At 42.4% G+C, this 22,648-nt stretch overlaps 1 protein-coding gene across 1 annotated transcript; it reads left to right on the top strand.

The window, feature by feature from the left end:
* Window positions 1–2,570: 2,570 nt before the first annotated feature.
* alpi.1 (alkaline phosphatase, intestinal, tandem duplicate 1) lies at window positions 2,571–22,270 on the top strand. The gene is made up of 11 exons (XM_082506870.1): window positions 2,571–2,764; window positions 3,411–3,536; window positions 12,755–12,870; window positions 14,180–14,354; window positions 17,399–17,571; window positions 18,354–18,488; window positions 18,578–18,653; window positions 19,397–19,531; window positions 19,690–19,881; window positions 20,078–20,194; window positions 21,027–22,270. The coding sequence occupies exons 1-11, from the start codon at window positions 2,671–2,673 to the stop codon at window positions 21,305–21,307; spliced, it is 1,620 nt and encodes a 539-aa protein (XP_082362996.1). The 5' UTR covers window positions 2,571–2,670; the 3' UTR covers window positions 21,308–22,270.
* Window positions 22,271–22,648: the final 378 nt, after the last annotated feature.

Below are 22,648 nucleotides of genomic sequence, written 5' to 3'. Positions count from 1 at the left end.
GACTTCACCTCTCATTGCTCCCTCCACTCCCCATTTCCAATTCAGTTGCATGCCAGCAATAAAACATTTTATGGCCAGCCTTCCAACTATTCTGAGATAGGATCCCAGTCACCAGCCCTGCTCATAAATATGGCCTACATCATTTATGTTCCCTTCTTAAATTGATCCAGATCTCTTCTTCATCTGTTTCATGGATGTCACTCTATGAGTATGTGCTCAGAGTAAAGAAAGAAAGAAAAGGGGCGGGGGCGGGGCGGGGGGGTCATATTTGCGACACGGCCAAAACAGATCACAAGCATCATTGCAGACTTAGTTTAATTGTTCCAGCAGTGCTGTTTTTGTCCTCTTTAAGTTCTGATCTGGCAGCCAGTCTGTCTTTTCCATCTTTTCCTATTAAATGTCCTGTTTTTAAAGATGTCCTCTCAAGCATCTGCAGCTTTCACCATCAATATCCTTGGCCCAGGCTGTTTTTCCTCTATCACTGTGTCATCTTGAAAATGGTCTTTTAAATGCTGTCTTTTAAAAGTCAGGAGGAACGATTGGGCTCTTTCTTTTAGAACTGCGGTTTGGTGGTCTGGCACCACCCACACATACATCCTTGCCTCAACAACCTGAACCCAAACATGCCCCCCCCCCCCCCCAATCCTTGAATGGCAGAGTCTAGGTAATCACTGTAATTTACGCAATCTATACATTAAAAGACCCCAGCGTGTTCAAAGCAGAGGAAAGGGACGTTTCAGGGGAATCTGACCCAGGATCCAGATGCTGAAATTAAAGAGCTGTGTGTGTGTGAAGAGGTATGCATGAAACTGCAAGTTTTCTATACATTTAAAAAAAAACTACAGTGTTACATGAAATTCTAAATGAAGATATATTCACCATTAGAAAGATATGTTAGCTCTTCATAGTTGATATAAATTCAAAATAAACAATACTACTGTTTCAGCGACAAACAGAAATTATTATTCAGAAGATGGATTCTTTTTAGATTTGCGGAGATTTGTTTTCCTTGTAGAGAAAGGATAGAAGGTCTGTTTAAACAGACCACGCAATGGAGGAAGGCCACCCTGCTGCACAGTTTCCGCTGATACATGATCTCAATGTGTGCACAAGTCACCATCTGCTATGCTATAAATATCACATACGTGTATACTCACTCTTCAGCAGAAGCCAAGTTGAGTTCCTGTGACTATTTTACTTGGGTTAAATGAAACGTATCAAACTTCCTACCCTTAAAGGTAGCGAATAGTCCAGATATACTCCATGCAACACTGAAATAGACGGATCACAATGTTGCATGTCAAAGAAATTATTCTCTTGCAGAAGTGAGTTGTTTTTGTTGTGCTTTTCTCTGTTTCCCAAAGAGGCTAAAGTACCACTTGATACATGGATGATCCATGCTGAGTCCTAAGCAGCTACCAGGTGTTTACACTAATTTGACTTTCCCAGCTAGACTTTCTCTCTGGGGCAAACCCATAACAAATGAATACTCAGACATGCTCACACAAGTTTTCCTGCTCTTGCACATGCCACTGGTATTTCCAGTTCATGTGGTGTGGGCTACATCATGTGAGGCCTCTCTACCCAGATTGCTTTTATGATTTTATTGCAGTCTTGATTAGGCACATGTGACTAACTGCAAACCAATGTTGGCAACGCATGAGCGGTTGGCAGAAAGCAGTGATCTTCTAGAAGAATTGTAACAACACCGCGTTCAAGAAGGCGGGAGCTGTTCACCGGGAATTTGATGCTTCTGGCCGTGCGGAACAAAGTTGGCCCAGCTCACCTCATTTCACACATTAACTGTTGTGTTTGCATAGAAGAGAGGAGACATTTTCATTCTGCAGTCGGGCTCCACTACCTCACAGAAGAAAAATGCTAACCCTGCTTCATTTGCCACAGAAAAACGGGCCAAGTTGACTTAGCCAGAGAGGGAAAATATTGGGGTCTTTTAAATGCAAAAATTCAGGGGAGGGAAATGGAAATGTGACCGTTTTCCTGACATAAAAAACAGAAGACATCAAGACTCAATTATGATGTTCTCAAGACTAAGCTGGACTTTGTTCCCTTTCATTCTTTTTTGAGTGTTTGTCCAAGAGATTGGTGGGGGGACGAAATTGAAAGGGACACAGTAATGATTTGTAAAATGATGGATGCCAGCATAAATTGATAGTTTTTTGGGGTTTTTTTTTCCTTCTGTTAAAGGGACTGCAGCTTAAAAAGATCCAGAAGGCACATACCACATCAAAGAATAATTGAGATCTCTATCACAATCACACACAAAACAGGGGAGTCAGGGAAATGTACTGCAGAAGGGAGGGGAAAAAAAGGTGTAACATTTAAAATCATAAAAATAAAAAATAAAATAAAATGGGGTTTGTGCATTTTCAAGAATTATTCTATGATGCTGTGCAGCTCCTGTGTGGTCCTCTTTTTCTGTCTCTCTCCCTTGCTCTTCCTCCTTCTCTCACACTCACTCGTCCCTCTTTTGTGGCTCTAAGCCTATGAGCTGGCTTGGGCCCTTCCTTACTACACACACCCAGCGGGGCTTTATAAAGGCAGGGCCGGAGGTCTCAGCAGCCACACTCTCTGCCTGTGCCTCCTCTGCCTTTACGTCTGCACTGAAAGCCTGTGTCAATTTCTCCAGCTTCCAGGTCGTGTGGAACAGAGATGCTGACACCACATTACAGGGTCCCCAGTCTCCTGGTTATCCTGCTGGGCCCCATCCTGATGCCTGCCAGCCGGGCCGCTATGGACAGCCAAGGTGAGGAGACGTCAGAGTTATTATTGCTGCCTGAGGTTGGGATATTAGTAGCACTTTGTGGGGAGGAAAATGGACACACAGACTCAAGCAGGTAACCTCAAACTGGGACTGTGAGTAAAGACAGACTGCTTTTGAAAATGCAGGTGTGTGGGTGCCAGTGGCTGAAGATGAACATAAGCTGGTGTCAGTGTATTTTTGTCCGTGTCTACTTGTTTATGTAAACTTTGGGATGGACTGTTTGTCTTTCCTTGTTTTAGTGTGTGGCAAAAGGAATTTTCTTTTTTAGCTTTGTTTTCCCCCCTAGAGCTTCTCCGTGAGCATGAATGGATAGATATCAAAGTGCCTTCAAGGCTGTTTTTATCACTTTGACACCTTTTAAGAAACCTGTTTTTCTTGTCTGAATCAAGGTAAAGTACATGTGCATATGTCAGGGCATTAACCTTAAAGAGAGAAAAATGTGTGCTCGCGCACACACATGAATTCTTATGAAGTTCTGCACATGGAAACCCCCCCACGCACAAACCCTAAACAGTCAGCCCCACACACATGCCTGCTTGTTTACCTGTAAATCTCTGAGATCTACTCATATCCAAGACTGCACCTACATCTCATTCATTCTTTCTCCATGCATGTTTCTATGGAGCAGCCCTGTATGAGATTGAGAAAGAGCCGGCATATTGGGATGCACAAGCAAGGGCGACACTGGATGCTGCGCTCAGATTACGTCCTCGGGAGCACCAGGCCAAGAACATCATCCTGTTCCTGGGTGACGGTAAGCTTCTGAGAAATCAATTTTAACCAGCATTCAGTGCTGGCACAGCTGTGGCTAAAGATTTAGTAGAAAATGCATTACTTTCAACTTCACTGACAAAAAGTGGATGATGTAACAGTATTTCTACATAATTATAAAACTGTTTTCAAAGTGGGCAAGCAATGTGAGGTTTTGGGGTTCTTGTGTTTTTTTTTGCCAAGACTAAACAGAAGGATCAAATATCATTCAGCAATTACCAACAAATATGGTTCAAATATTTGGGAAAATTAAGCTTGACTGCAGTGCTTTGGAACTTTATGGGCGAAATATAGAATAGGTGGAAAAAAATACTTGTACAGACATATGTTGGTGTAGCATTGTGATAGACATTTAAACTTTAAATGGCCGATTTTCATTTTTTAACACTACCTGCGCTGACAGGTCAGAGGCTGTGTTGTCTTGCAGTGAGGTGTTGGCAGCAGATCCTTTCATTCCTGTGGGTTGAAAGGTGAGGCTTCTGATAATCAGGCTTGCTCCGGTCTGCCCCAGAGATGCTCCATCAAGTTTTGGATCACGGGAGGTTGGAAGCCTTTGGCTCTTTGCTGTGCTCCACGAGCTGTTCCTGAACTTTTTCTTTCTGATGTCAATGGTTGTTAGATTGTTGGGTTGGTCACGTTGGTCAAAGACCGACGAACTGCAGGTGGGGGATGTGGATGACCTGTTAGTGGTTTTAATGTTGATGTGTGATCAGTGTACAGGAGGCAATGAAAATCTTTTGTCTCATTATCTCATTCAAAGCACTGGGCCACTTTTAAAACTGTATTTTTATGAATCTTCCATTGTGTCCGTAACTCAGATTTTATTTTAAGGAAAAGAACAAAATCACTGAGATCCACATCCTGAGAACAGCTGGTAGTTGGTTTGGCAGAAAAAAAATTCTTTCCAGTCCACTGTGACCAGGCACACATGTGTCACAGTTTAGCACCTTTGCCTTTTCACAGATAGGATGCAATAGTAGAGGTCTTTATTGGAAGTCAGACATCAGCGATGCTGTTGTTGTTGGGTTTTTTGTTTTTTTTTTAATAGTGCAACAATTAGCAATGTTATAATTTCTATCTTGACCTTATAATGGCAGCATTGTCACACAGTTAGAGTATTCAAACCCAGAAACAATGATTCACAAATGTATTTATTAGGATTATTCTGTGTTCCATTTACCCTGGACGTTTGATGGTGGGCTTAGAGTGACTCCCACTCCTGAGTTAAGATGTTCCAGTAAGAAAGTCACAAAATCAAGGAAAATAAGTATTTGCTTTGTTCCTTAGCAATGTAGAGCCATTCATGTATCTGGTGTGTGACCCACTCAGCCATGGTGTCACCAGGTGCCACTCCAGTCAGCTGCCAGCTGGAAACTGAGGCTACAGTCTTTACATGCGATTTTTGACAACCCAAGATTGGAAATGTGCTGCCTGGTCTGATGAGTTTCGATTTCTGCTGCAAGATTCAGACGATAGGTCAGAATTTGGCATAAACAACATGAAAGCATGAATCCATTCTGCTTTGTATCAACAGTTCAGGACACTGGTGATGGAATAATGGTGTGGGGATATTTTCTTGCCACTGTTGTCACACAGTTTAAGTACCAGAACCCAGATGCAATGATACAAAACTGTGTAAGAGGCTTATACTGTACTGCATTTACCTCTGAAGACAGATGTCAGAGCTGGGAGCTGCGTTCCAGTAGTCATTTCGGAAAAGCGAGGAAAAACAGGATTTGTTTACTGTTTGTAAACACAAGATTTGTTTACTGTGTGTAAACACAAGATTTGTTTACTGTGTATACTTGTTTTTTGCCCTGAAACACACTGCCCCAGCACATTCATGTATGCATGAGGTTTATGTAGTGAGTTACAAATACATAGCAGTGATCCTACAGATCACAAGTTTTACAGTTTTACTAATGTTCCTATGCACATCCGCCATCTTGGATCATTAAATCAGGGTTAGTCGTGCCGTCCTGACTTTCTCAGTTGAAATTCTGATTTGAGGAAGCATTCCAGTCGAAGATTGTGACTGGGAACTTGGAAATTCCACTTTCCAACTTCAAATGGAATTCCCATTATTGACATAGCAGCATAGCACTGCTTCATCTGAGATTAATGTAGTTTCATCTAAAGAAAAAGAAATAAATCGGATAAAAAGGTCAAACACAAACAAAAGTGTGCATTTTTTTTCTTTCGCACAGCTCTTACAGAGCCATTTGTTTCTTTTAGAGTGCATTGTTTGTTGTTAGCAGTTGTCTTTTAGCTATGCTGCTACATTAGTTGATACTCTAAGATAACTTAGTTATCTTAGAGTATCAACATCAGTGGGGGCGCCACCTTAAAGATCCACTCTTGAGATAACAAAGTGTCCTTCTGTAGCGCTGTAATCTGACACTGCAACATCTACAGGCAGCTATTGACATTTGAGAATAATTTCCATCTGCATTAGATTTGGCTGGAAATTGTTCTGCCATTAATTGTTACTTTTATGACTGGTGAGGGATTAAATCAGTTTTGGTGGGAGAAGCTGATTAAAGGCACAAAGATGTGAGAATGTTTTTTGTGTTAAAGACAAACAATATCTGCTTTAAATCATACCCATCAAGTCGCATTTCTGGGTGGTCGGTGAGCAGAGTTTTCTTTACACATCTCTCCTGCCCTGCTTTGCCCTAAGCCTGTTCTTAATTTTATGAGTGTGACTTTTAAGGGAAACTTAAATGCACCACAGTAGGGTTTTTAAATACAATGGTAAAGGGCTTACAGCAGCAAAGGAAAACTTGTAGGCACCATAGCAAAAAACAGGCAACAAATTGATTGTTTAGTTAAGGAGGTACAATGCTTCGGGCTTCTCCAGGAGTGTTCAGATGCGTCATGGGTCAACCCTGTTTTTGACATTGCTTAGTAAATTGTGACAGTTTAAATAAAGCCTACAAGTTCCTGCATTTATACTGGAGAGCAACAAAAAGTTAAACATGCTTGTACTATTGAAAATCACTTTATCCATAAAAACCACGTAGACAGAAATGAAAACGAATGTGTTTGAAAAACTAACGGTAACCTCTGAGAACTAGAAGACAGACTGTTTCTTCAACAAAACATGTCACTGTGTTTTCACTTGAAAATATAAAATGTTAACGTTTTTTTATGTAACACATAAAAACAACAAAAGCTTAGGATTAAAGCTGGTCTGGTGAAATTTATGAATATCTAGATCTAGATATTGGTGTTTCCATTTGAGAGTCTACAGGACATACACTGAGGCTGGGTTTTAGAAATACAACATGGTAACATGAGAAATGTTAACTGTGACAACTCTAACATCTAGTTTAAGGTGTGTGAAGTAAATGCATCACAGAAGCTAATGAGGAGCTGCTTCTCCCTTATTGTGTTCAAATAAAGTACAAGTGATTTACATAAGGTTGATTCATAATACAAGAAAGGATGGTTCACATCATCTAAAAGATTCGACTGGAACTTGAAATGTTAAAGTACTGTTCCTGTCTGTGTGATGATTGTATTTTACCTGAGCTACTGTGAATGTTGTAAAAGCACTGTGACGAAGAGAAAGTACGCATTTGGGTAAACTGAGCTGGAACTTCACATATTGTGAGTTTTTTTTCTTTTCTTTGAGAAAACTCATAAACTCCTTGCTTATTTAAGTAAGTAATTCACACAGATATTATATGTTTAAAGGGTGAGCTTAACAGTCAAGGAAGTGTCCTCAATACAGCCTGTACACACTTTGACATAGATGTAAGAGGACTGATAAAAGAAGGTATAATAGTAAATAAAACAAATAGTTATGTCAATAACATTCTGTTCCCTGAAGGAGAGGAGCGAGGTACAACACATAAGTATGGGATATCACGCCCTCGCGTGTCCTGGCTGAAGAAACCTTTATTCATGCCCTTAAGGCAGATGACGTGTGATGACACGCGCACGACCCCGCCTGCACATATAGCCCCTGTCATCACAGTCATCCCTCAGTTCGATAGCCGCTCTTCACCAAGCCAAACTGCTCAGTGGGGCCACCTTGTGTTGTACCTCGTTCCTCTCCTTCAGGGAACAGAAGTTATAGACATAACTATTCGTTCCCTTTCAGTCGATTCACTCGGTACAACACATAAGTATGGGACATATATACACGCCCCACCGAACCGGAATCGGACCACCATATCCTTAGTGAGTGGTAGACCCAGCAGAAAGGACAGCATGAGCCACCGAAGGGGCCAAGGACTTGCTGCTAGAAGGCTGATTATCTCCGCATACCACGACCTTGTGGGCCACCAAGGGGCCACTAGAATCAGAGAGAGGGAATACCGATGCACTCGCTCTAGAACTGGAGATATCATTTCCACTGGGGGAAATGCATACACGTCTGGCCATTGGTGCGCTAGCACGTCCATGCCCAAGGGTGCATCATGGTCGATTATGGAGAAGAACAGGGGGCAGTGAGTATTTACCCTGGAAGCAAAAAGATCTATTTTTGCCTTGCCAAATAAATCCCAAATCTGAGCCACTACTTAAGGGTGTAACCTCCATTCTCTCACCAGAGGACCCCCCCTGGAGAGAAGGTCCAGCCCCAGGTTCAGGTGGTCCGGGACATGGGTGGCTCTTAGAGACAGAAAATGAACACTGCACCATAACAGCAGAGAGTGAGACAGCTTCAACAGGGGAAGAGAACATGTTCCTCCCTGCCTGTTTATGTAAGACACCACTGTTGAATTGTCCGTCCTGACTAAGACATGCTGGCCATCCAGGACTGGACGGAAATGCTTTAGAGCTAAGAACACTGCTAACAGCTCTAAGTGGTTGATGTGCAGCTCGCGCTGGGCTGCGGACCAGATCCCTCTCACTGATGCACCCTCGCAAAGCGCTCCCCACCCTCTTAGGGAAGCATCTGTGGACACCACCTTGCGAAACAACACCCTCCCAATCCGAGAGCCCTGATGCAGCAGCCTGGGCTCCCTCCAAGGACGGAGAGCTAGCATGCAAGACGCGGTTACCGGCAGCCTCCTCCGGAGGTGACGCGATGCACACAAACGGTGAGAGAGAGTCCAGCGTTGAAACGCTCTCATTTTTAACAGTCCAAGTGGCACCACGGTGATCATAGATGCCATCATGCCCAACAAGCTTAATATCGTCTGGAAACGCAGTCTGCTTCCCAGCTGAAACTGAGCGAGGCAGCGATGAAACGCGGCCACTCTGTGCTCCGACAAACATGCGCGGCTGGAAAGCGAGCATATTTTCAAACCGAGAAAAGTAATCTGCTGACTCGGGATTAGCGAGCTCTTTTGAAAGTTCACAGAGAACCCCAGTGTCTGAATGTGTCACAGAGAACCCCAGTGTCTGAATGTGTGACAGAACCAGCGACAGCTGTGTCTCTGCCTGCTCTCTGGAGCAAGCTACGAGAGCCCAGTCGTCTAGGTAGGCTAAGATGCGGATGCCTCTCTCTCTGAGGGGCGCTAGCGCTGCCTTGGCACATTTCGTAAAGGTGCGAGGAGCGAGCGACAGCCCGAACGGCAGCACTAAGTATTCATTGGCTACGCCCTCAAATACAAACCTCAGAAACTGCCTGTGTTTCGGGTGTATAGCCACATGAAAATAAGCATCTATTAGATCAATTGTTGCAAACCAATCTCCCGGGCCGACTGCATTCAATAGCTGTCTGAGTGTTAGCATCTTGAACCTGTACGTTCGTAGATACGTGTTCAAGACTCGCAGGTTGAGGATGGGACAAGGCCCTCCTTCTTTTTTTGGAACAACAAAATAATGGCTGTACCAACCTTTGTCTGTCTCCGAAGTGGGGACCACTCGTGTTGCTCTTTTCTGCAATAGCGCCTTTATTTCCTCTCTGAGTATCATGGCCGCCTTGGTGTTGACAGTCGTGTTTACAACTCTTTGGAAACGAGGCGGCTTGACCCGGTAACCCATGGCAATGGTTCGCAGCACCCACGGAGAGGGGGCACAAGTGCGCCACTGAGGGAAGTGAGCAGCCAGCCGGCTGACCTGCAGCACCATCGGCGGGGCGTTGTCGCCCCCCAGTTTGTCTGCAGGGGACTGCATCACCTGCCTGACCTGGCTCATTCTGCCTGCAGGCTGAGCATTTGTGATTGTTTGAGAATAAACAACACTCTTTATTGATTGTAACATGGAAACATGTACATTCATACATTTTGTTGGAGGCACCTTTTCTCTATGTGGTCACCTGAACATTTAACACACCTGAACAGGGAGTGACCTGAGGCATTTTGTGTGCAGGAGTTTTGTGCTTGGGAGACAGTGTTAGGAAAGTGCAGCGCCTTCTGGGGCTGACAACCTGAACAGAACTTAAGCGGCACCTCTTGTGCGGCAACAGAGGGATAAAAACAGCGTCTCCCTGCTGCTGGACCCCTTCTCCACTCGAAACCACAGCTAGGAGGGCTGAGGCTGAGGTGTCGGATCCCGCCGGGGGCCCGAGGGTGGGCCTTTGCTCCAGGCCAACTGGCGTGGAGCTCATGCCAAAGGATGTGCTCTCGCTGGCGGCACACTCACTTCAGCAGTGGGTGCCGGTCTCTTGCCAGTCGTCAGAGCAGCGGTGGGCCTGTGAGAGCTAACTGCGGGCTTGGGCTTGGGCTGACATCTGGGGATGATGTCGCGTCCAAATATATAGCTCTGTCCCTATCCGGGACGTCAGAGAGGGTCAGCCACAGGTGCCCCTGCGCCACTACTGTCGACGCCATCCCTCTGCCCAGGGAGAGCACTGCACAGCGAGACGCACGGAGGATGTAATCTGTGGCGACTCTGACCTCGTTAAGAAGAGGTGCCAGCGGGATGTCATCAGGAACCAGCGATCCGAGCACCACCAGGCACATTGCCTGGTACGTCTGGAGCATGGTGACGGAGCTCATGGCGTGAGCAGTGCCGGCCTGAGCCCAATAAATCTTCTCCAGCTGCGAAGCAGAGAATCTGCAGTACTTGGACGGCAGAGTTGCGGGGCCGCCGACACCATGGTTATGGGATAAGCAGCCAGAGACGGCTCCATAGGGGGTGGGTTAGCTAAGCCAGCCCCCTCGGCGCCGTCCAATTCCTTGTACTGTCCATAGCCGGGCACAGTGACGCGGGTAGACAGAGGTTTGTTCCATGCTGTTAGCTCGCAGAGAAAGTCTGGGAACATGGGAAGGCAGGAGGAGAGGGCCAGTCCACCTGACGCTTCTCAGCAGCACGGCAAAAAAGGGAAAAAAAGAGAGGTGTCATCGTGGCCGACCGGCGTAGCAGCGGCGGCACATTGGGCCGACAATGAACTCTCCTGCTCATCCTCCGACAAACCATGGATATCCAGGCCAATGTCCAGTACGTCATCGTTTTCCTAGGGAGCGCTGGCGGGCTTCAACCCAGGCTGAAGCCCGTCAGCGCTCCTGCATGGTTTCGGCTCGTCATCGGCTAACCCGTCAACATATTCCATGTGGTCAGCCCAGCTAATTGTGGGGACATCGACCGGAAAATCCTCGTCTTCGGACTCGGATGAAGCCGGGGCTCCATACTCGGAAAGGAGAGGGTCATGCCGTGCGACAGCCAAGCGTCCCAGCACTTTTTCCACAAACGTCACCCGTCTTTCCAGGGTCGAGCGCCGGAGCTGGCGACAAAACGCACAGGCTTCGGGCCCCAGGCAGACAGGGCAGGCATCGTGCTGGTCGCTGTCGTGCAAAGAGAAACTGCATCCCTGAGGACAGGGGCGAACAGAAGATTTCTGCTTTGCTCGCTTCGGTTTGGAGTCCATTCCAAAACGCAAAGCAAAATGCTGCACGGGAAAAAACTTGAAATTAGTGCTCCGCGGGCAGCCTACACACCAACTGCGTGGTGGAGGCTAACACCAACAGGGGCAGTTAAGCTAAGTTCAAGTCGGCAGACAATGGAGCTAACTACCAGCAGCTAGCTAGCCCAACTCAGCAGAGGTGTTCTCAGCGAGGTGAAGAGCGTAAGAACTGAGGGATGACTGTGATGACAGCGGCTATATGTGCAGGCGGGGGCCATGCGCCTACCACTCACTAAGGATATGGTGGTCCGATTCCGGTTCGGTGGCTGCTCTGCGGGGCGTGTATATATGTCCCATACTTATGTGTTGTACCGAGTGAATCGACTGAAAGGGAACGAATAGTTATGTCTATAACTTCTGTTCCCTGAAGGAGAGGAACGAGGTACAACACAAGGTGGCCCCACTGAGCAGTTTGGCTTGGTGAAGAGCGGCTATCGAACTGAGGGATGACTGTGATGACAGGGGCTATATGTGCAGGCGGGGTCGTGCGCGTGTCATCACACGTCATCTGCCTTAAGGGCATGAATAAAGGTTTCTTCAGCCAGGACACGCGAGGGCGTGATATCCCATACTTATGTGTTGTACCGAGTGAATCGACTGAAAGGGAACCAAAAATGTTAATTGAGTCATTTGATTTATTCTAAACTGCAACATTACTTTCTGTAATACCATTTTTGTGACTTAACATTCTCACTTCCAGATGATTGTTGTTGTAATTTGGTGACATATAGATAAAAATGAACTGAAACCTCTGCTTACTAAGGGGTCCTTTTCATGGTTAGTGTGCAATGAAACAAAAGGAAAACTTAAATTTCACTGTAACCCTTAATGGTTTTGTGTAGAAAAGGGCAGTTTGGAAGTTTAAATGACATTACAATTGTTGTACATTACTCTAAAACCAAAGCTATAAGATTGACTTTAAGATTACAACCTGATTTCAAACATAATCTAACATAAACATTCTTACCCCTGGAAAAAGCTCTAAGATATTAACAGAATATGCCAAATGAGATACAGGATGGCAAAAAATGTATCTTAAAATGAGCTCTTTTGAGCTCTTTTTCATTAGAACAGTAAAGTACCACAACAAAGAATAAGTACACATATGAGGAACAGGTATCACTGCTTTAGAGTTTTCTTGTGTTGCATGCAAAACTCTTTCTTAGTCTCCTCTCGGCATTTTCTTATTTAAACACTGGTGACTAAGAATCAGTCTCATTGAAATGTATAAATGTATCCATCACCTTTTGAATGTGTGCCATGAACAATTAAGGCATTTCTCAAGAAATAACAAGGGGAATCGAGCCCCCTTACTATCAACCTTATAAAATGTCCAGTGAATGTGTATAATGTAGACTGACCACGTCAGTGACCTTTGGTCGTCAATCACTGTCTCGCAGGAATGGGCGTGTCCACAGTGTCAGCAGCTCGAATCCTGCGAGGTCAGATGGATGGTGGATCTGGAGAAGAGACGATACTAGCCATGGACACCTTTCCATACGTGGCCCTCTCTAAGGTGACAAAACAGCACTGCTGACCTGCAGGTCATCAGTTATTATTCATCAATTAATTATTCATGTGTAGAAAGAAATTCAAAATAGCCAGTAAAGTGTCATCCTATAACCTCAGCTGCACTTCAAATGTATTTTACATTTTGTATTTTATTAATAGTTCTTCTAAGTTGCTTTCTCCACTCATGAGAAGTAGAGTAACTTTTCCAATGTGTGCTCTTGTTCTTCTGTGGCCTGTACTGAACTGTATCCACTCACATTACAGCTAATGTTCTTTTTTTTTTTTAACTTTTTTTTTCTCTAGAGTTGGTCAGTTGGTTGCTAGGAAAAATGCTTTTATGTAATTCCTTGGAAGGTTGGAATACATATTAACCAGTAAATAGCTCTGTATTTTCAAACCTGCAGTAAAACATTTCTTACTGTGTTTGAAAATTATTGCATTTTACTGTTACATTATCCTAAAAAAGGTGTTCCTCCTGGTGAAGAAAGTGACAAAGCAGGGGGGAATTTTCACACAAATTTCAAAACACATTCCAGGTTAGCAACAGCTCACAGAAACGTACCTTTTCTCTGTGGCCTTTGAATTTTTCCCCACTTTCACTCACATTCTTGTAAAATGTGCGTGTGTGTTTGAGTGTGTGTTTATGGTAGAAATACAGTCACCTGGTAAATCAGTACAGAGACATGAAGTAGAACTATCATAGAGACAAAGACAGATTTGCACTGCAGGTGAATACCCCTTTATAAGGAAGGCTGATCAGGGGCTTGAACGTGTCTTTTTATTCACATGCTTCGTTCCCTTAACATGACACATGCCACTCAAACTCTCACGTGAAAAAAGAAATCCTAATGCAATCAACAGCTGAAGTGAAAATGCTGACACTGTGGTAGAAAATGTGAACACAGATTTAAACTCATCATCCTGGATTGAACATAATCCCTAAATCACTGTGTGGTTGAAAGAAGGAATCAGTGTTTAGTGTCTTTGGTGCCTCTGATATCCCAACCTATAATCAAAAAGAGAACATATCTGATATAACACATTCTAGCTGGCTCCATCTTTTAGATCATCCCCAGAAACTTTTGCAACTTAAGTGACAGTCATTTCAACTTAACACATTAGAACATGAAGCACATTCAAGCAATTTTTCTCAGGGGAGAAGCAAAAATGCTACTTTCAATATGCAGTGAATGCATAAAATATCTCAGCTCCCCAAATGTGCATGTGCAGATTTCACTTCTAAAAATAATGACATGGTCCATCTGTGTTTGATGCTATCCTGTTTTAATGCTGTTTTTGTTTCTACTCTGTAGACCTACAGTGTGGACAAGCAGGTAGCAGACAGTGCCAGCACTGCTACAGCCTACCACTGCGGTGTGAAGGCCAATGCAAAGACAGTAGGACTCAGCGCTAAAGCGGTGGCCTACGAGTGTAACACCACCTTTGGTAATGAGGTCTACTCAGTTCTGCGGCGCGCTAAAGCACAAGGTAAAGACAGTTGATTGCTTGGTCAAGTAGTGAGTTTGCTGTGTAAAGGACAGGTCAACCAGTTTGTTTTCTGATCTTAAGATATGTAATGCTTTAAAATAAAATATGTGGAATAAAGCAATAATCTGACAAGCTACTTCAGTGTTGCTTGCCAATTACGATTCAACGTTCAAAAAATATATATACAGTTAGGAGAACCACCCACGCTGATCTGCCTTGACCTTTGTGCCTGTGGTCACTTTATGACATGCAATTTGTGCAGGGTTGTCTGTCAAGGCATGTGCATGTTTCAAGTGAATTTGCATTGTTGTTTGCAAATGTTTGCTAATGTTGTCGTGTCACAACATTAGATTGAGTTTGCTATATTTTTGTCACATATATGTTTATTTGCATCATGTGTCGATATACTAAATCGTTTAATGCACCCTTGGCTGCAGGGTAAGGCCCCGGTAAACCAAATATGGCTGAGGTAACACAGACCACTAATGTTTTCTTCATAGAGGTCTACACATAGTCTAGCTCAGGGGTTGGCAACCTGCGGCTCCGGAGCCGCATGCGGCTCTTTAGTCCTTTTAGTGCGGCTCCGCGTGGTTTGGGAAAATAAATTATTTTTTTAAGTAATTAGCTGAAGTGTATTTTATTTATGTTAGTTCTTTTTTAACTTCTATTAGTTTTTGATCGCTCAAAATAAGCGTCACACTTGTGGAAGCCGGTGTACCCGCCAAAACGCCGTGCATTTATTGAGACTTTCAACCCCAGGTAAGCCAATTATGGATCTTCGGATCTACATTATGTCAGCAGCTGTTCTCCACCGTGAACTATATTAAAAACAAACACCGCTCACGCCTCATATATGACAGCTTACAGTCCTGCGTAAAGATGAAAGTCACTTCGTACAGCCCCGATTTGCAGACGCTGTGCGCAGAGGTTCAGGAGCAGAAGTCCCATTGTAAACATATCACGGCAGACCCGACGATGTTTCCATGAACATGCTTTTCAGCATCTCTTTATTGACCACTTTTCACACACGGTTGCTGTACACATACATCCGGTGTTAAAGCTCACAGCCCGACACATACCAACACAACAGCATAGATAGCACAGACGTTAAGGTGGCGAGGCGTGATTGCTGGTGCCGCTCCGGTGCGTCCGCCTATTTTTCATTTTTCAGCAGCATGGTGCTTTTTTTCCAATTATTTTTTTAAAAAATCTGGTCAAGGCTCCAAAAGTCCAAAGGTGATATAAAGGTGGCGGCTCACAACAGTTTTTGTTTGCTACATGGATCATTTTAGTTCAGCTGGGTGTCTTTCCTTTTGTTATATTGCTTTAAGAGTTTAAAATGTGTTAATTACATAAATAAAATGTAATTTTCTCTGTAGCACTTCATGGATTTAAGCAACACACCTTAGTTGTTCACACAAAGCATAAAGGTAAAAAATATGTATATATACATATATACAGTGTTATCTTCATTTTAGGTGTCAAAAAGTATTTGCGGCTCCCAGTGTTTTCTTTTGCGTGGAAATCGCATCCAAATGGCTCTTTGGGTGCTAAAGGTTGCTGACCCCTGGTCTAGCTGCTCAACTAGAACTAAATTGCCTTGGGAGACCCTGATGGGGGCAAATTGCCTCCAATAACATAACTGCTGGAGATCACTAGGGCACCAAAACCACCCCACCATGATAAGGTGTTCATTAAGTGGATTGTTCTTTTAAGGCAATTTTTTAAAATTGTTCTTCTATAATTATCAATAAATAAACAAACATGGAACCATCAAACCTGTCCACAGAGATAATGTATTGTGTACTGTGTTGTACTGTTACAAATGTAGTGTTGACAGCAGTAACTACAACAAATTCTATGAGCGTAACTGCTCGAAAACTCCAAATCTCACCTCCCTCTATCAAAATCATCTCACCATTGTCACCAATAAAACAGATAGTTCTTAGAATTGGAGTTCTCTGGCACAGAAGAAGACACAAACCCATTTCTAACAAATTCCAAAACTATTTGGTACAAAGTACACAAAAAAATATAATTTGTATCATAAAAATAATCATCTTTATGCTTTAATTCCAAAATAAAAGTTGGTACACAGACTGTGTGAGGGGCTCAGGGGTTGAGAAATGGTGTCAGAACACAAGATAATTTATTTGAAAGAGGTGATTTCATTTTATATGTTAGACTTTCTTGCTGAGACCCGTCTGTCAAACCTGCAGCTCGAAGTCTTCTCTTCACAGTTAAACTGAGACTTGCTTACTGCAACCACTATTAAGCTGTGCTTGAAGCTGTTGTCCTGTGAGCTGTCTGTCATGCAACCTGTTAACTCTCAGAAACTTGTCCTCTGATTCAGTTGCTGCTTTGGGTCTGCCAGATCTCTACCTGACAGAGTGTGCCCCAGTTTCTGAGTGCCTTGTGATGGTGAAGGAAACTGTACTCATTGACACATTGACATTTTTTGCATTTTCTCTGTGGGAAAGACCTATATTTTGAAGTGTTACGATGGTCTGTCTCTCTTCCATTATTAATAGCCTATTTCTTGCCATTTTGTAGCAACACTTTACTTTCTGTAGTACAATACTGTTCAACTGATGCTCATGAGGGTATGGTACCACAGTGTGTTCCAACACACTTTTATGCAGACAGATGGGGTTGTAAGTAATCCAGAAAAGTTGGAACACCTGTAGGACTTAGTAGCACCAGCTTCTAAGGCTTCATCAACCTCCACTGCTGCCGAACAGCTTTAAATTGTTAACCCATTTTGTGTTCCATGAAAACAAAACATTTTGTATAATTCTGAAAAGTACATTACTTTTGGTTTTGGGTAATCTTACCTTTTTTTCTTTTCTTTTCTTTTTCTTTTTTACATCTGGCAATTCACTATTTACTTTTGTACCATTTCAAATTATTCATTGGACTTGAACAACTTAAACAGCAATAACTGGAAGAATTAGGGTGTTTTAAAACCTTTGACCGGTAGTGTGAACTCCTGGATGTACTGTATTCTATCCATTTTTCATTTGCAGTTTTCTATTGTTTTTCAGGTAAATCAGTAGGAATAGTGACCACCACCCGTGTCCAGCATGCTTCCCCAGCAGCCGCCTACGCCCACTCTGTCAGCCGCAGCTGGTACAGTGATGCAGATCTGCCTTCCAGTGCTCGCGAACATGGTTGCGTCGACATTGCCACCCAGCTAGTCACCAATGTTGACATTGATGTAAGAAAGAAAAATTGTTTGGCTCTTTTCAATCAACAAATAAGATATAACATCAATTGTCAGTGTAGCTATTATATAATAGGGTTTATTTAAATACTTTTATATAAATTGGTAGGGACCAGATAATTCTTTTATTATGCCCTGACGTTTAAAATCTTGGCCTGGTCTGTCTAGACTTTCACTAGATAGATCAGGCTGCACCCACCTGTTAAACAGGCCTCCTGGCCACCTCTTGCCTCCATTGTTGAAAGGGTCACTCCCAGAGGCAGAGGGCTGTGAGGCACCGCCCAGCGGGAAACGCTCTACAAAGAACCAAACTTTTTTCTTTTGAGTTCTGTATGTCCGTTCAGGCACAGTCCATACTTGATCTGTAGGCAACTCAGAAGTGGAGGTCAGGGTGTGTGTGTGTGTGTGTAATTTCATATGACTCTACTTGATGAGAGCAGTACACGAACACTTTAAAGCAAAGATTGTAAGCTCGATCAGCCCTGTTAGAACCCTGTTTTGCTGCACCACCTTCTATAAAATTGCAATAAATAAATAAATAAATAAATAATGGAATTGATCTTGTTGGCCTATCTTTAATTGCCATATACAAATGAGCACTCTGTGTTCCCAGTTATTTTCCATTGTGATTTCCAGAGTTCATGACTTTATCGTTTTATTTCGATTATCCTGTCAGATTATAATTAACAATAACTTTAAGGTCAGTACAAAGAAATATGAGGAAAGTTGGAAAAGCCAAACATCTTTGTGGTTCTGCTTGTTGTTGTTTTTTAAAGGTGATTCTCGGTGGAGGCAGGATGTACATGACTCCAAAAGGCACCCCAGACCCAGAGTACCCTACCTCCAACTCCCGCAAGGGGGACCGCAAAGACAAGAGGAACCTCATTGATGTGTGGCTGAAGGCTAAACCAGTAGGATTATTGACAATTATTGTGCAAATATTTCCTCAATTCCCCCACGACAGCTCACAGAGTCACGTTTCCTCTGGTTTGTGTTTCAGAACAAGAAATCACACTATGTTTGGCACAGGAAGGAGTTTGATGAGATAAATGTTAAAAATACTGACCGACTCATGGGTGGGTAACTAATATTGGGTCTGCTAATGAGCAGATACAGACTTACTGCAGAATATTAAATATATTAACATTGGTAGAAAGGTAGGGAAAAATTTAGTCATAAACCTGTTTACATATATCTAAGTTATTAAATCTTATAAATGCCTTAGAAAGAAGAGGAGTCCACTTAACCCAACTTTAATCTTTATAGACATGTAAATACTTATGATGTTGACTAGTATCATCTCTTACTGCTTTGGTGATAAAACAACACAGTGTGCATGACAGCAATGCAGCCGCCAATAGCTCAGAGGTGTTATCATCTTGTTATCAATGTTATGCATATTACCCACTTGTATGATAAATTTAGAAAATTAGATCTGCTGCATTTAAAGGTGTTCTTACTTTTAAAACAAGCCATCACAGAGAAGGCTTGACTAGCAGCTAGCAATTATTTCTTTAAAACTGTTAACTGCCTTATATATAACTTAAATGAGCAAGTGTACCAATTCTTAGATAGATTTTCATATTAATGATCTGAGATTGCAGTGCTGATTTTAACTCTACAGACGGGGTCAGAAGGTTTAGCTGTTCAGCTCTAACATATTTTGAAATTGACTTTCAGTTTCCATTTTTTTTTTTTTTTTTTTTTTTGTTCTAACTGACAGTTTGGATTAACCACAACATTGCTGTGTGCTGCTGCATATTTTTTATTCATTTTGGTCCAACATGAACATTTTCTTCTTGTTTGTTCGTGCTTCTAGGTCTGTTTGAGCCCAAAGACATGAGATTTGAGGTTTTCCGAAATAGCACGCGTGATCCATCCATTGTGGAGATGACAGAAAAGGCTATTCAAATACTGAAGAAAAATCCAAAAGGATATTTCCTGTTTGTGGAAGATGAGTGCAATAAAACAATTTTGTAATGTAAAATCTCAGCAAGCACACTCATTTAATTATTTAGCTTGTGGATCCAGTTTAATGAGGTTTAATTCCTTAAGTTGCAAGACAATGAAATAAATATTAAATGTCTAAATCTCTTTTCTGTTATCTGTTACGAGGGAGAATCGATCACGGTCACCACGATGGCATTGCCAAACTGGCACTGACAGAAGCTGTGATGTTTGACCGTGCCATTCATCGTGCTGCACAGCTCACCAGAGAATCAGACACACTGACTGTGGTCACTGCTGACCACTCTCATGTCTTCACCTTTGGTGGCAACACGGCTCGAGGAAACCCCATCTTTGGTATGACTCAAAGCACTGCCACGTGAAGGCATTGTGGGTTCAAACTAGCATGAAAATCATGCCCTGGTGTGTGAAATTAAAAGTACAAGGGGCGAAAAAAGGGGTAAAACAAAAAAAGGGTGCAGACGGACCACTTGTGAAGAATACTGGAACTAGCCTCTTCCTTACCTACATTCTTTTTATTTTTATTATTCAGGATTAGCCCCAAAGAAAGCTGACGACCAAATGCCTTTCACTAGCATCCTGTATGCCAATGGCCCGGGTTACGTCCATATAAATGGAACTAGAGAGAACATCACTTTGGTGGATTACTGTAAGTACAGATTAATATCTTTCAGCTGTGGCACTCGTCTGTGCTGATGTGTACACAGACACCTTGAAGCGATGCGGTTATGGTTGGCTTGTGCATGTTTCTCTAGGGAGCAGAGATAAATTATGATGGTCATTTTATTTACGGATTCATGGTTCTGTCTTCTGTTTAGTTCTTTGCACAGGTCTCCTGTACTTTGGAAGGTTAACAGCAATGTTCCTTGTCCTACACTGTGTGTTTTTTGTCATTGAACAAGTGTGTGTAACTTAAGGTGAAAAAAATGCCTTCTCTTTTTAATATACTTGTTCTGGGAACCAGTGTACACTCAGCCCACCTGGCACCTATCCCCTGCAAGTCAACATCTATATGATTAATGTAAGCGTATGAGGCCAAAAAGTTTTTGTGAGATGTAGAGATAAAAGAGAATAAAGGTTCAACCTTTGCACAATGCTTAAAAGGCCCCTTTAACCAGAGCAAAACAAAGACTGCAGTCATTTTCCAAATACATCCACTGGGGGTATTTTTACACGCTTTGCTTCGCGTTAGTCGCTGAATCAAAGGGATTTAGATTCCTTTCTGGTTTGTGAAAATTATATTATTAAGTTTGATTAAATAAATTACAGAGGATTTGAAAAACACAGTTGTGCCACAGGATACATGAGGAAAGTGTGATAATAGTGCAATCTAATGTATGTCTCTTATCCCAATGACAGTTTATGAATTTGTAAGTAAGGTAGAGTGTATAAGGTCATCATGGTGAATTAATGGAAACGCTGAAACATCTACTTATTCTGAAAGGTTGTTTGGTGATTGGCTACACATTTTTTTTGTTTAGATGATGAGGAGTACATGCAGCAGGCTGCTGTGCCACTGGATGCTGAGACACATGGTGGGGAGGATGTGGCCATCTATGCCAAAGGACCAATGGCTCACCTGTTCCATGGTGTAAAGGAGCAGAATTATGTGGCACATGTCATGGCCTACGCTACCTGTTTGGAGCCTTACACAAACTGTCCTCCTCACACGCACCGTCACACTCATTCCTCCTCTGGCTCTGTGAACACACCTTCCAGCCTCTTGTTTTTCCTTCTCTGTGTTCTCTTGTTGTTCAGATGACCCCGCCCAATCCGGCACACGTGTTACTTTGTATAAATGTAGCAATATGCACTAAACACTCGCAGGGTATGCATGTGCACTGTATGTGCACAGGCTGTCAACTTAGAATCCAGGGATAAAAGTACTGTATTTCTTAAGAGAAAAAAAGATTCTCTGTACGTCCATATTTACATGCACAGTTAACCAAACATGCATGCAAGCGTAGGCTTAACTTGCATGTGCTAACTCTATTCAGGTGCATACCAACAGCTATGCAGGAACCTCAAGCTACTACATATGCAAATTAACCATAATTCATATGTAAACAGCCCTCCGTGTGTTTCCACTGCAGAGCCATCAAAACTTGTTGTATTTTATTAAAGGCAATTACAGCCTATATGTACATATGTGACGTCTAACATGCACTAACTTTTTTCATTATTAAGTGTGAGTTTTGCCCATTATGTTTTTTCTCCAGTTAAATACATTCAGTGTAATCTAAAGCTTTGGACAGCATAAACTGAAACAAACAGATTTGAGCTCATTTTTTTCTATTGGCCACGTATACAGGGCACAGAGCTGTAACATGATCATCACTGTCCAGGTGAAATAAAATACGATAATGTAATCCTGAATTATGAGCCGTCATGGCGAGTACCAGCGTTATCAGACCTGAGAAGAAATCAGAAAGACTGCGTTAAAATATCAGCCCTTCATTATGTGTCTTGACCTTAATAGTTCCTAACCTTTTATGTTTCTCTGTTAAATTGCCTGTCACTTGATACCATAATCTATTGGATTGTAAACGAATGTATTTTATAAGCAAGTTGAAAATGTATTTTCATACTATTTCTTTTCCTACAGATGTGTAGGCATAGAACATCTGGTTTTCTTTGTAAAATCGTTCTCCATTTGATAGAAAATATTTTGGGTAATGCCCAACTTTATGGGTCATTTCATTTAATAAAGATTGCCAAGAAAGAGCATATGTGTTTTTACATTTTCTGGATTGGCTGTGTTCCAGAGTAAGCGTATTACATTGTTGCCCAAACTTTTAAGAAAAGATTTAGATACTGATGCTAACATTTTGAATGTGGAAACTGAAACTCCTGTTAAGCCCTCCAACAGAGTCTGTGAAATAATGATAAAATAAAATAAATAATAATACAATTATCAGGCTCACTTACATGTATTTCCCTGTAAGAAATGAAATTTTGACATTGTAAAAGTGTATTCCACTGAATCTTTCAAAATCTTCCTGTTTTAATAAAACTGTTTTCTGCAATAAGCCCAAACCTGGTCCAAACAACCAAAGCCAGTGGATATAAAAGAATGAACATTTTTAAACCACTTTCTGAAAAC

Source organism: Aulonocara stuartgranti (assembly GCF_965226115.1).
Source record: "Aulonocara stuartgranti genome assembly, chromosome: 15".
NCBI lineage: Eukaryota > Metazoa > Chordata > Actinopteri > Cichliformes > Cichlidae > Aulonocara > Aulonocara stuartgranti.
Note: the sequence above shows the minus strand (reverse complement) of the source record. Positions and strands in the feature narration are given on the sequence as shown.